This window comes from Watersipora subatra, chromosome 7 (genome assembly GCF_963576615.1).
Source record: "Watersipora subatra chromosome 7, tzWatSuba1.1, whole genome shotgun sequence".
Taxonomy (NCBI): domain Eukaryota; kingdom Metazoa; phylum Bryozoa; class Gymnolaemata; order Cheilostomatida; family Watersiporidae; genus Watersipora; species Watersipora subatra.
In genome coordinates this window covers 54,131,566-54,146,013 of record NC_088714.1, presented here as the reverse complement: position 1 = coordinate 54,146,013, position 14,448 = coordinate 54,131,566, and the positions used below count along the sequence as shown (strand labels likewise).

The 14,448-nt window shown below is 41.4% G+C and overlaps 1 protein-coding gene across 1 annotated transcript; it reads right to left on the bottom strand.

Annotated features, from left to right (window-relative positions):
* Positions 1–13,175: 13,175 nt before the first annotated feature.
* Positions 13,176–14,033, bottom strand: LOC137400897 (uncharacterized). The gene has a single exon (XM_068087237.1). The coding sequence runs from the start codon at positions 14,031–14,033 to the stop codon at positions 13,176–13,178; it is 858 nt and encodes a 285-aa protein (XP_067943338.1).
* Between the last annotated feature and the right edge of the window lie 415 nt (positions 14,034–14,448).

The window sequence follows — 14,448 nt, the reverse complement described above, 5'->3', positions numbered from 1 at the left end:
GATCCTAGATGCAGACTGTGCAAAGATGCACCTGAGACCATCCAACACATTATCAGTGGATACAAGCAGCTAGCAGAAAACGCATATACTGAGCGGCATAATCATGTCATAGGTGTTGTGTATAGAATTCTATGTGATGAGTATGGCCTTAATAAACCACAACACTGGTGGGAAGCTCCTGGTAAGGTCAATGAAAATGACCAGGTTAAGATCCTCTGGGACTTCTACATCCGAACTGACAAGCATGTCTTAGCAAACCAACCAGATATGGTGGTGGTAGACAAGGAGAACAAGAGGGCTACTATAATAGATATAGCAGTAACCAATGACTACAATATAGCCAGCAAAGAAAAAGAAAAGGTAGAGAAATATCACCCTCTTGGAGAAGAGATTGAAAAATGCTGGAATGTAAGAACAACTGTAATCCCAGTAGTCATTGGGGCACTGGGCTCAATAACACCGGCGCATAAAACGTGGCTTGCCCAAATACCAACAACAATCAACTCAGGTGAGTTGCAGAAAAGTGCGCTATTGGGAACAGCTAAGATCTTGAGGCGAGTGCTCAAACCCCCAGGTCTCTGGTGGGAGACCCGAGTTAAAGCAGAATTTACCACCCATACGGGGTATCCGGGGTGAGGAAACAATTTATTATATATATGTATACATATATATATAAGTATATATATATATGTATACATATGTATATAAGTATATATACATAATATATATATACTAGCTGCATTACCCGTCTACAGGAATAGATTCACGCGCAGCATAAGGTTTATTGAGAGTTGTCTTTCATACTGTAAAACAACTCCAAATATGCAGTTACATCTCCCTCTCTCCATCTCTCCCCTCTCTCTCTCCCTCCCTCTTTCTCTCCCTCTCTCTCTCCCCCCCCCCCTCCCTCCCCTCTCCTCCTCGCTCTCCCTCTCCTCTCCCTCTTTCCCCTCTCTCCCTCTCTCCGTCTCTCCCCTCTCTCTCCCTCCCTCATCCCCTCTCCCTCTCTCTCCCTCTCTCTCTCCCCCCTCTCCTCCTCACTCTCCCTCTCTCTCCCCTTCTCTCCCTCTCCCCCCTCTCTCTCTCCCCCCTCTCCTCCTCGCTCTCCCTCTCTCTCTCCCTTTCTCTCCCTCTCTCTCTCCCTTAGTTCAACGCAACACATGCGGATAGACAACATTTTTGGTTTTTCTGTCGGGCGTATGAAGAAACAGTTTTCGGCGTGTGCCTACTTTTGAGCAGGCGACGTATAGCTGGTCATGGCTGATGCAGGGTGACAGTAAGTCGATAGCAGCTGCTCTTTTTCTTTTCACAATAGCGTATCACAACGCTCGGAGTACTCGTGAAAGTTCTGTAATAGTAAGTTACAATAGGCCTGCTCGTAGCTGGAAAAAAAATTAGTAACTCGGCTGCTGAAGGAAGTGAACATGACCCGCTATCACGAACAATGGCAAATCCAGCGTTATTAAGTAGTGGAGATGTGGCAATTCATAGACAATACAACATCGTATAAGCAACGCTTACATTTTTTATGTGGAAATTTAGTAGGTGAGAAGTGCATTTTTCCAGTGGCTCCAAGAAACAAACGTTTATGTGACCTTCTCGGTACACGTTGGCAGTAAATATTAATTGCATGTAAATAACTACTCGTTAATTTATTTTATTTAATGAATAGTACATTTGTATAGCTGTATAGACACCTTTGTATAGGCCGCAGAACTCAGGAAAGGTGCTTTTAAACACGGCAGAAAATTTGCCGTTTAAAAAGCGTGCTAACCGGGGATTTCGGTTAATGCGCTCGAGCGGTGAAAGAAAAACAACAGAATCGCCACACCTTTATATAAGCCGCTTGGCTCAAATCGTCAGAGAAAAGTAGCGGCTAATAGTCCATATTACGAAATTACGATATTACGATAATTAGTACTCATATTAATTCGGTTGGCTTCGTTCGACCGAATGGAAAAAGAAAGACCGCTCTTTAATTTATTTACCGTTACTACACACATTACCTAATTCAGTTTGCTTCGTACCACCGAAATTCGTACGACGATAAAAGGAAAGACCGCTCTATAAGGCAGACAATCAATCAGATAGACGATTGTCGTTTATATAGTAGATAGAGAACAGCGTTTTTCTAGTGGTTGCAAGAAACAAATGTTCACATGACCTTCCCGGTACACGTTGGCAGTAAATATTAATTAGATGTAATTTACTACTCATTAATTTATTTAAAGAGTAGTAAATTTTATTTAATTCACTACTAATATTTACTACTACTTTAATTTTACTACTTACTCATATTAATTAGGTTTACTTCGGACGATCGAATCGAAAAAAAGACCGCCATATACGGTAATTTATTTATACTGCTCATATTTGGGAGTTATCGGTGACTCAATATATCGAGAAGACAACTCATATTATTAGCGTATCAGTATTTATCGTCCATCCCTACGATGAATAGCAGGTTACGTATTATAATAGAGGCGTGTACTAATCGGAGATTCCCGTTAATGCGCCCTAGCGGTGAAAAAAACCACAGAATAGACACGCCCTTATATAAAAGTAGCGGCTAATAGTCCGAAAAGTACGGTACTCTATAAAGCGGACAGACAGATACACAACGATTGCCGTTTATATAGTAGATATATATATATATATATATATATATATAGTAGTATGTGAAGTAGCTGATCTGGACCAGAATTTTCGCCCTGGCATTTTTTGTCTAAAGATGTCTAGAAAATCCTAGAATTTTAGAAAGTTTTCAAAATCCTTGGGATTTTGAAAAAATGGATTTTAAAAATAAAATGGAGAGAGTTAGAAACAGGCACGGCTGTCACCTAGGTGACACGCGACTGCAGGACCTTTCGGTGCTGGTCACGCTTGCCATTTGTACCTCCTTTATTATAAGTAGTATGTAATATGGGGGTTCGCCCTGACAATTTTTATTAACCATGAAAACTCAAAATCAGATACACAAACTCATGCTGATTTTAAAAAAATGGATATTAGAAATAAAATGGAGAGAGTTAGAAACAGGCACGGCTGTCACCTAGGTGACACGCGACTGCAGGACCTTTCGGTGCTGGTCACGCTTGCTTTTTTTGCACCTATTTATTATACAAAATTCTTTAAACCTCTGATTGTCTATTTATTATACGCTTTTCTTTAACCCTACATCAATTCATTTGATGTAGGCTTAGTTTAGTTTTTATATGCATTGATTGTCTGCACATTGGACATATGATTGAGTTTTTAGCCCATTCCTCTATGCATTCTTTATGAAATATATGCTTGCAAAGTGTAGCCACCGCTTCTGAAATATCAGCTAAGCATATAGAGCATGGATCTTTTGCTTCTGCAGAGGTAAGTACTATAGGTTCTATTGCACGCTCATCTAACCAGAAACTTTCATATACAATATAGTTGTTTAATCTCTGTGATCTTCCTCTTTCTCGTTCTTCTTCTTGAAACAGTGCTTGCGATATAACACTTCCTTGAGTTTCATTGCTTATATTTTGATATAGTATGTTTAGTCTCTGTGCTTGCTGTTCACAGTACACTCACAAGCTTGGATGAGATAATATCACAGATCTTAGTGCATTTTTTTGATAATACCGCCAATTATCACGCCATGCTCTTATGTAAATATTTCTTATATTATCAATGCTCATTTGTTGGTAGTCTTGTAAATTAAATTCTTGCATATCACTCTCAAACTGTGCTCGCAATCTTCTTGCTTTTCTAGCTTTTTTCTTAGCTTTTTTGTAGCATTTCTTAGCTCTTTTTTATCCATTTGCTGATAGCCTTCTATTCCAAACTTTCTCGCTTGACCTTCACAGTGAGCTCGCTGTATTGCTTTTCCTAGCTCATTGTTGCTCATACCCTGATAGCCTTCTATAGCCAATTCTCTTGCTTTCTGCTCTATTTGTTGTTGTCTATTTCTCCTTTCCATTTATTAACCCTTAATCCTTCATAAATAAAATCCGTCAACATAAAATAAAATCCGTCGACATAAAATAAAATCCGTCGACATAAAATAAAATCCCGTCGACATAAAATAAAATCCGTCGACATAAAATAAAATCCGTCAACATAAAATAAATGGATAAGCTAAAGAAACTATATTATTCGCCGTCTGGCTATCAGCGTGGTAAGACAGCTGCTAGGAAGCTGCATGAAAAAATCCCCGAGTTGAAACGAAGTCAGATTCAAAACTGGCTTGACCGTCAACCCATCTACCAGATTTACAAGGCAAAGCCAAAGCATATAAAATTTCCCCACTACAGCCAAGACAAACCAAACCATACTCACCAAATTGATCTGCTGAGCCTTCCCACTGACAAGGGGTACAAGTACGCGCTGACAGTGGTGGACATCGCTTCTAGGTACAAAGAGGCGGAGCCACTCAAAAAGAAAACAGCGGCTGATACGGTTGAGGCTATTAAATGTATATATAATAGGTCACCACTGGAATATCCAAAAGAAATAATGTCTGACAAGGGGCGTGAGTTTATGGGAACTTTCACAGAGCTGATGAACGAGAAAGGCATAAAAATATCTAGAAGCCTTAATAAGAAAAAGGTAGCGTTTGTAGAGCGTTTTAATAGAACGTTGTCAGAAAGATTGTTCGCTCACCGGTACGCTGAGGAAATTAAAACTGACAAGACCAACCGAGAGTGGGTAAAGAGGTTGTCGGGTGTAGTGGCTGCGATAAATGATGAAGAAACTAGTATGATAAATATGAAACCGATGGATGCTATAAAACTTGACAGTGTAACACAACCCGAGTATGACGAGGTCACTGAAGACTTGCCGATAGACTCATTGGTGCGGTATTTGTACAAACCCGGAGAAGAGCACAATGACACTCGGTACAGAGCCACTGATGCAATTTGGTCAGTAGATGTATACACCATAGATGAGATTCGTTCAGCTGAGAATCAACCATCCGTGTACACGCTCCAAGGCATTGATGACCGAACGTTTACTGCAGAGCAGCTGCAAGTTGTATCACCCGATACAGAGGGATTAGATATACAATAAATGACGGAAAAAATATATCCCAAACTGCTGACAGCGCCTCCGGATGGAGGTTTTGAGCGGTACAACAGAGTGCGCGACATTCGCAATGAGCTGCAGGTTCTGAGAGACAATCGGAATGGTTATTACAAGAAATACAGCAAGGCGGTAAGTGGTCTACAGAATGCTCAAATAACTCTATCGTCACTGACCGCCGTGGAATCGACAGCTGGTATCGCTACATCCCTTACTATAATAGGGCTGCCCATTGGTGTGGTACTAACGGGTCTAGGTGTTGCGTCAGGTCTGATGGCTGCGGTACTGACACCCATAGCGAAGCACTGCGCCAAGAAAAAGGTCAAGCATGCCAAGAAGCACGCCATTCTGTGCACTGGCATATCTGTGCTAAACAAAAAGATCTCACGCGTGCTGGATGATAACTTTATTAATGACGCGGAGTTTGAGGACATTGTGAATGAATACAATGCCGTACGTCGCGAGCTCGAGTCTTTTGACGTTGACAAAATAAGAGCGGAGGCTAAAGAAGAGCTAACTCAGCAGCTGCTTCAGCGTATGCCTGGCACAAAAGAAGCTGCACAGTAAACCTCGCAAAATTTTATACTCGAGAGTATAAAATTTTTATTTAAATACGTTTGCGGGCAGTCCGGCGTCCTGTAGTTTCTTCAGAACAAAGCTAGCCGTTGCAATTTCTGCGGACAACATGCCAAGACTCTTGACCTTCATTTCGACGGGTCTGTCCTTGAAACCCAGTTCCTTAACCGCTTTTCTAGTGACTACTAACCCTGTAGCTAACAAAGCGCCTTGGTACAGCGCGTTACCAATATCCTTGAGAGTGTTGTTCATCTGTGCCATTTATTATACTAGAATATTCTCGCTTTTACAGCGGGCGTTGGTGTAGGCTTTGGTGTGGGAGTTGGTGTAGGCTTTGGTGTGGGAGTTGGTGTAGACGTTAGTGCTAGTGGCTTTGTGTACCATTGCCAACCTATCAACAGTAGAGCTCTACCGAGACCAACGGTTATCCACGCGTGTTCAGTTTCTTTGGGATGTTCAGTTTCTTCGGGATGTTCAGTTTGCTGGGTTATCGCGGAGAGCTCATCGTTAATGTCACTCAGAGGTTCTAGAGGAGTCTGCATCGGCCTCATCCTCTTGGGGTTCTTCTTGACCGTTGTCATTTATTTCTAGAGAATTTCCTACCCACTTGTAGTCGATGTGGTTGGCAGTAGTGAGCAGTACTTAGAACGGGGCCAAATACGTTCCGTAGTCGTAGTAGAATGGCGGGAAATATTCTTTGAGGAATGCCTCGACAAAGACGTCTTTGTTTAGTTCAGCTTCCAGTTCCACCTCATCTACAGACACGACTCTAGACACAGATTTTGTCCAGAGTTTGGCGAACACCTTGGATACGTTACAGGCAACGTTGTCAATGATGCTCTGCTCGTGTTTGAGATATAACTTTTTAACTTCATTCTCTGACATTTTGGCAAGGTCTTCTTCCGTCTTGACGCGTGCCTTTACCAGCCTTTTTCGATAGTTGGCATCATGTACTGATGTCTCTTCAGCCTGCTCCGGTAGTGAAATTGTTGGTTCCATTTTATTATACAACCGTTTCCATGTCAGGTAGCACTTGATGATTACAAAGCTTCCCAGAGAAAAGAAGAGTGAACCCGTTGCATAGAATATTTGTTCAATCATTTGCTAAGGATCAAATACTGTGCAACGTCAGTGTTGATAAACAGCATAAAAGTATTTACTAGTCCAGCCTTTATTTCAGCGTGGCGCTTTGACGGGATAAAGTCATTCTCGCTGGTAAGAGTCTCAAAAGACTTTTTACAAGTGTTTTTGGTTACCAAGACCCAATCAATATTTTCTCTAAAATCTTTGGGAGCCGAAAGGTAGCGCTGCGTTATGAACCAAGTGGTTAGGTTGGAATGGCGCCCGCTAAAAGCGATCTTGCTGAGTGATGTGCGGTGTTTTTCAAGGTCTTTTTCCGCGCTGCAGTCGTCAATGATGATGAGCGACTTTTTACCCGACAGTTGGCCGCCTTTGGAGTGTCGCTTGATCAGGCTTTCTAGGTTGTCAACCAAGTTACCGTTGCACAAAACTGTGCACCTATTCAGCCAAGGACGATTGTAAGTCTTGTTGTCATGGAATGTGGGACAGATGATAAAAATGTGATCAAAAGCATGAAAGTAATACCTTTCAATTACATTTAGCGCGTGATAAGTCTTACCCGAGTTTGTTCGTCCGCAAATGATTGCGTTGTGTGGATGCTTTGGAAGTAAATTGTCCATTTATTATACAAAATTATTTAAACCTCTGATTGTCTATTTATTGTTCGATATTACTCAGTTGGTTATTTACAAAAGATATGCGTTTGTCAGTCACTAGAAATACAAACGCTTTGCCATCGTCTTGCGTTACATCTTTTGATAGCTTAAGCTTGACATAGTCTTTGATCGGTCGACCCGTCCCACTCGATCTTTCATCATTCAAAGTCCTCATATCTATAATTAAACAAAACTTGTCCGTGTAAAATTTTTCTTGGTTGATGAACGCTTCTCCATCACCAAAGTATTTGACCGCGTTCTCATACGAGTAGGGAGCTAAGTAATTTGATGTAAATTGCTGGTTTGTTGCGCCGTCTATATCTAGTCCGACATCTTTTAGCATCGGATTCCAAAATGTAGTGTCAACAGAGTTATCCTTCTTGAAAAACACCAAGATCGCTCGAAGACTTTCATAGCTCGTGTTTATGTTTATTTCAAACTCGGACTCTTCTTTTTGTATATCCTTGATCGTGTGAGATTTGTAATCGTTGATAATGTGACTAAGATTAGAATATTTTTGTTTAATACCTTCAGCCAAACTGGGTTCTAAAATGTAGTCATATTCTAAGCAGAGGTTGGTCAGCGTATACTTACCCGCGGCGAATTTGATATGAAACTCTACATTGTTTTGGATCGCTTGCGGAGTAAAGCCGGCGTAAGTCAAAAATGATCCTAGGTGAAAAGAATATCTCTCACCGTGAATCTTTGCGAGAATGTCTTCAGCCGCGCCGTTTATTGAATGTCGTTTCTTTTTAGTCGCTGTAGACTGAATACCTCTATGCGTAAGATCGTAAGTATACTTTTGCTTCGAATGCCAAAACTCTCTATATATCGCTAGATGAGCGTAATTGGATATGTCGGATATAGTTTGACCATTTATGGTCATCTTAAACTTTTCTACGATCGCCGATGTAAGGTGATCGGGAATGTCCGCTTCAGTTCCATCGCTGGCTAGTTTGAAATTGTAGGTTAGATTAAGCGATTTGGGGTAAAGAACTGCATTGGGCGTTAGCTGGGGCATTTTAATTACTAGCTCATCGCTAGGACTCGCTGTAGATGGATTGTGCACGACTCGCGCGCGCGTCTTGTGCGCTTTTAGACCCTGCCTGTCTCTCGCGGACAGGTTATGGTTTAATTCTCCTGTAAACATTTATTATAATAAATAAATATGGAATTGGAAGGTAAAGACTTTAACCCCGATATCGATGAAATCCCGGGAGAACCATCATTTATCGAGCCCGCATCATCATTTACCGAGCCGCGCATTCATGAACAAAATGATGCGATATCCAAGGCGAATAATTGGTTCGCTCAAGCTGACTTGCCCAGCATTGACGAAATAATTTTAAAAAAGGGGAAAGGTAGGGTTGTAGATAAACGATTGTTTTCGGCTATTGTTGAAGTCGTAAAACCCCGAGATGTTGATGGAATAAATGCGGCTATAAATATTCATGACGAATACTCGCGGCGCGGAGGTACTTATGATGACTTTGTTAGTAAAAGGTTTCTTACGCGAGAAGAAATTGATAGCTATCTCACCTCTTCTATAGATAGTGTACCTAATCCTCCCGTTAACACGCCTGGTGTAGACACGCACACGCAAAATACAATCGGTGTAAAACTATCCAAGCTGGATATATACTCTGGTATAGATCATTCCAAGTTTGTTCTGATGGATGACGGTGGCCTCGCGGTAAAAACGAGCAAAGGCTCGCAAATGTTGACTTATGTGCGTAACCCTGAGCTTTTTGTCAAGAATCCAAAGATCCCAACCGTGGAATATCAAGGACTTTTTGGCTTGAACAAAGATGAATACACGAAAAGAGTAGAAAAAGCCAATGCTAGAACCATCGCTCCGGTGGATGAAGAAGTGGATGCGGATCAAGGCAATTTGACTGACTTCAAGTCATGGCTATCTAAACAGGGAGATACGGTGAAAGACCGAGCAAAAAATTTCATAGATCGGCTCAAAAGTAACAGAAAAACATCAGAGTTTAATTATCGCGAAGAACTTGAAATGAGTGATATAGAGGGAAGGTTACCGGAACGAGAGTTAGTAGCTATTGATCAGAGATTTCAAACTATAGAAGGACAAATATCAGTGGCTGTGTCAAAAGCTGCAAACCTGACAGAGCAGATACAACAACTCGATGCTAAAGAGGACAAATCTCCTAATGAACTCGCAAAGTTGCAACAACTAAAAGAAGAGTTGGATGCGCAAAACGGTTTAATCAGTGATCTAAAAGGAGACCTTTCGGATAATACAGCAAAGATGCGAAAGCAGCGCAACCTAATTTTAGGCATTGGTGGTGGGTTAGCCGCTGGAGGAATTTTAACGGCCATATTCGAAGCGGTAGCGAATGCATTGGGATCTGATGCGGTAAAAGATCTTATTCCTAAATCTACCGATCCGAAGGATATTATCGAAAGCGGCATTGGCAAAATTATCAAGAAAAATCTGGAAGACTTGGCCGCGTACTTTCATGACAGATATCTAAACACTTCCGGCGCAGTACAAGCATTTTGGCACATGATGGAAAATGCTGTAGATTATCTCGAAAGCAACTTGTGGATAATCATCGCCGCGGCATTAACTTTGTTAGCGTATGAAATAAATAAGCACAGATAAATCTTTTATGACGCCATAAAAGATTGTTACAAAGATTGTTGCAAAGATTGTTGAAGTTTGCGAAGATTGCAAATATTGCGAAGATTGTTACGAGGAATTGCAAAGTTTGCGAAGATTGCAAAGATTGCAAAGATTGCAAAGATTGCAAAGATTGCAAAGATTACAAAAATTGTTACCTTATTGGATTAGCGCAAAACCTCCTACACCCGCAGTCGTGGCAGCGCCTACAAAAACTCGCTCATATTTTTTTTGTTCAGAGCTAGGGGTGTAATCTAAAGAAGGCGCTTTTAAATCAGGGTGAGGTAGTGTAGGCTTTTCACCGTAGAGCTTTTCATAAGTATCAAAGGCCGAATTTACCGAGTATATTTCATCGGTAGCCTCCTGCTTTCGAGCATTTTGCTCGTTTAGCCAATCTTAGTTTTTGGCTCGTTTGATGTTGTAATCCGCTTGTTCAGCGTTTAGCTTTTCTAGCGCCGCATTATGTCTCTTGGCTTCTTCCTGAGCTCCATTTTTATCAATCTTTGAAAAAAGATAATTTCCACCGGCGAACGCTAAAGAGTTTACGACGGCTCCCACTACCATAATCGCGATACTAGCCATTTATTATATCTCATAAAATACTATAAGCTCTTTTATATTAGGACTGAATATGAGACAGGACACAATTCCCTCTACCCGAAGATTGATCGCGTGAAGTTTATTAGTTAACAACCCGGAATACGTTCCTACAACCTCGGATTCGTCATTTAAAAATTGTATATTCAATTCCACTCCGGGTGTGTATGGCCGGTAGAGAATAATATCCTTAATAGTTCCACCTCGAGGAATAACTGGCATAAACAAGGATTTACCATCATAAAGCCTCGCCCGATCTAGCTTGACTTGATGCACATTTACAGATTTTGATTTACTGCCATACATTTATTCTACGATAACTCGAGCTCCGCAATAAATTTTCCGGGATAAGCGTTACCTCGTTCATCCGAGATTGACACGTTTAAGCTGTTGAGCTCGCCAATGAGCATGGATTTGTAATTATTAGTAGGATGGTGTTGTATTATTTCTCCCACATAAGTTCTGCCTATGGGAATAATCGAAAGGAGATTTGATCGTTTACCGTTCCATAAATTTTTAGACGTGTCTATTCCATCGATGTATAAATACAAACACAATGGGGTCAGATATAAATATTCATTCTCTATCAGTTTGGCTAGTCCACCCGTAATCGTCGCGTCAGTACTAACCTTTAAAGTGTTTTGATGAACTTTAAATGAGCCTGGTAATTTGGAAAGGAGCTGCTCGTACGTGTAATACCCCGGCTGAATAGTAGTCGTTCTACCGTTGTACGTGTAACTGGTCACCTCGGTCAAATTGTAAAAAGATAAATATAACATAATTGTCTTAAGGCTAATACCGGTTGCCTTCACGGATCGATCGAGCTCAATGCGACCGGTTTTGTTTATTGTCAAAGAGGTCATTTATTAATAAATGACTGGACAACTATCTAGCGGTTATCCCATAGATTTTTACAACTTAACTGTCGTCGTAGCGATAGACGAACATAACAAAATATCGTATAGCTTTGTCAAAAAGTTTGTCGATATCTCACCAGCACCGGTAGTGGTTAAAAGCTTTGATGATGTCAATCGATGGTATGATGACCCCATGTTATATTATTTTCAGCAATATAAGTTTGCCTTATACTGCGCGACTGCTTTGTGCGGTGTCAGTAAAAATCAGTTGACACGAGGTCTACCTCTTACAAAAGCTATTTTAAACTTTCACGTTATGTACCAAACTAAAAAGATGTTGGCGCAAATGGAGATTAGAAATCCCGGAGATCGAGATTTTGATCCGTACAACAATCCTTACAACAAAACCGAGTACTGCAAATTGCTCAATGAGTTTAGAGTAACCGCTAAAGATATTCCTGAGATTGATCAACCAGCCGGAGGTCTCGGATTTATCATACAAGACGGTGGTAGTAAAGAAGGTTCTCTACAAAAACAGATGGCTGATCTAGGCAGGCATCACAAACCGTATCCAAAATATCCATCAAGCAGTAAAGATAAGACGGATATGGATGTGCATCGGAGTGGTGCCAATGGTTGGGGTACTTATTACCAATTTCCGGAGTGGAATTCGAGTGCGGGTACTAAAATGGTTTCTGTAACTCAAGACCCATTTGACTACAAAAGGGTAGTGCCCGACCATAGTAAGTCATTCACATCCCCCGGAATAGTTAGACTAAATGATAGTATTAGAGCTTACGTCTACTGTTTACTGGGAGCTCAGGTGCAAGCTAGACAAGCGGGTTCCTCCCTCGAGTCTCAACAAGAATTTTTAGTTCTGGTCAATGACTTGATCATGAAAAAGCAATCTCTCCAAGATTCTATATCAAACTTTGAGGACGCCCTCACTAAAACTCGCGGGCAAAAAAATTATGTTATAGCCAAAGGTCTGTACATGATACCGTCAGACTTGAACTTGAACGCTTTAGGACAAAGCGTAAAAGGATTTAACGATAAAATTAAAATAGCCCAAGCGTTTGATAGCGTAGGAATAAAACCTCCACCACCGAAACCAAAACCCACACCGCTAAAGCCTTCACCAAAACCCAAACCCACGCAACAGCCAAAACCTGCGCAACCTGTGCCACTACAACAGCCACCGAAACCCAAACCTGCACCACTAAAGCAGCCTCCAGCACCGACACTAAAATCAACTCCTTCTGTAAAGCCATCTATATTTCCTACAGAATTATTTTCACCAAAACCTGCCCCTTCTGTAAAGCCATCAACAGAATTGTCACCGCCCGAGGGCAACGTTCACGAAGGAAATAAATTGTTAATTGGCGGCACTATAGTCATCGCGGGTATAGCTTATTCCATGATGTAATTTTATACAGTCGTATAAAATTATGACAATGCGGCTTGTAGAGCCGCCTTTTTCATCGTTTTGTACCCGGGTATATCTTTTGCCTTGCCAGCTTTTTGAGTTCGGGTAAGTTAACGCACAGTTTTGGTGGCATTCTATTCTCATACCTAGGTATGGGTCTACCTCGAACTGTACATCTTTCCGTTGACTCTTTATATTCGTCATACACAGGGGGTCGGACGAGATCAAACAACTCCATCGCATTGATCCATCTTTGACTCAAACTTTCTTTTGGTTTCCTATTCAAGAAGTGCGGCATTGTTAATGTCATTTATTCTGTAATGTCCGTGTGCCAAGCTATTTATTGAATCTAGGTAATAGCGTTTGTCGTCAAAGGCCGACAGAGTCTTTTTGCTGAATGTCCAATTTTTTATCTCGTGTAGTTTGGACTGGAGTGTCGTCATGGTGGCATTCGGAGCCGGATCTCCACTATCCAGGCATTGTTTGTAGGTATCAATCTTTAGGTTTTTGGTTATACACTTTTTCACTCCTTTGCATTTTGTCAGCCCCCAACCCTCACCCTCGGTGCAGTATGACTTGGCTCGCAAAGCCACAAACTCCACTATCGGTTTGCCACCACCTTCATCCTTGGGCAGACCTATCACTTTCTTGTTTTTCTCGCTGTAGCACGGATGATCTTTAGGGTAGTTGCTCGTATCATACTTTTCGAGCGGCATTTCCTTATAAAAATCTTCTGTCTCGATTAATAACACTAAGCTGTCCGTGTCAGTGTACATCATTCTATCATCGGGGTATCGCTGTCGTATGTCATCGTAAAAGAATTCGTACATGAGCAGTTTGGACAGATCTAAAATGGCCTGACCGACGTAAATAGGTTTGTTTAGGGCCACTGTAGATTTGCTCATGAGAATGGCCGCCAAGTTGTCATTAAACTCTTTCTTACACTTGAATCGCGGCTTATTTATGAGCTTTTGTTTGCGATTCATTTTAGTAGTCAACTCTACATCTATCCGTTTGCGAACATTCTCCATCGATTTCCCGAATACCGCATTGTTCATGAGCTTGAAAAAATCTTTCTCAAAATCAGTCTTAGCTTGCTTTCGAAGATCGGTGTTTAGTCGAATGTACAGCTCCATCCATGCACTTTCTTTAAACTTGAGAACTCGGTGTACTTTAGTCAAATGCAGACCCTTTTTCAAATAATACTTTAAGATACTGTGATGTACGACGTACTTGCGCTTATCTCGAAGGTTTGGCACCAGCTTAGGAACTTTTGCATAGCGCGGCTCTCAAAGCTTGCCAAGCTCTCCCACATCGCGCATATACTCTGACCACTGATCAGGTTTCATTGATTCGGGTGCCAGCGGATAATCATTGTGTTCGTCGTGGAGCTTGTTTGGGTATTCTGGATCTACCTCCGCCATGTAGCCCTCATCATCATTAATGTCTGGCAGCCCTTTCGATTTCACCCATTCGAAACCACCAGTCGGTAGCTTTTGCGACATGGCCCACCCGTACAGGTTATTCTCATCCAAGTACATCAGGTAGGTA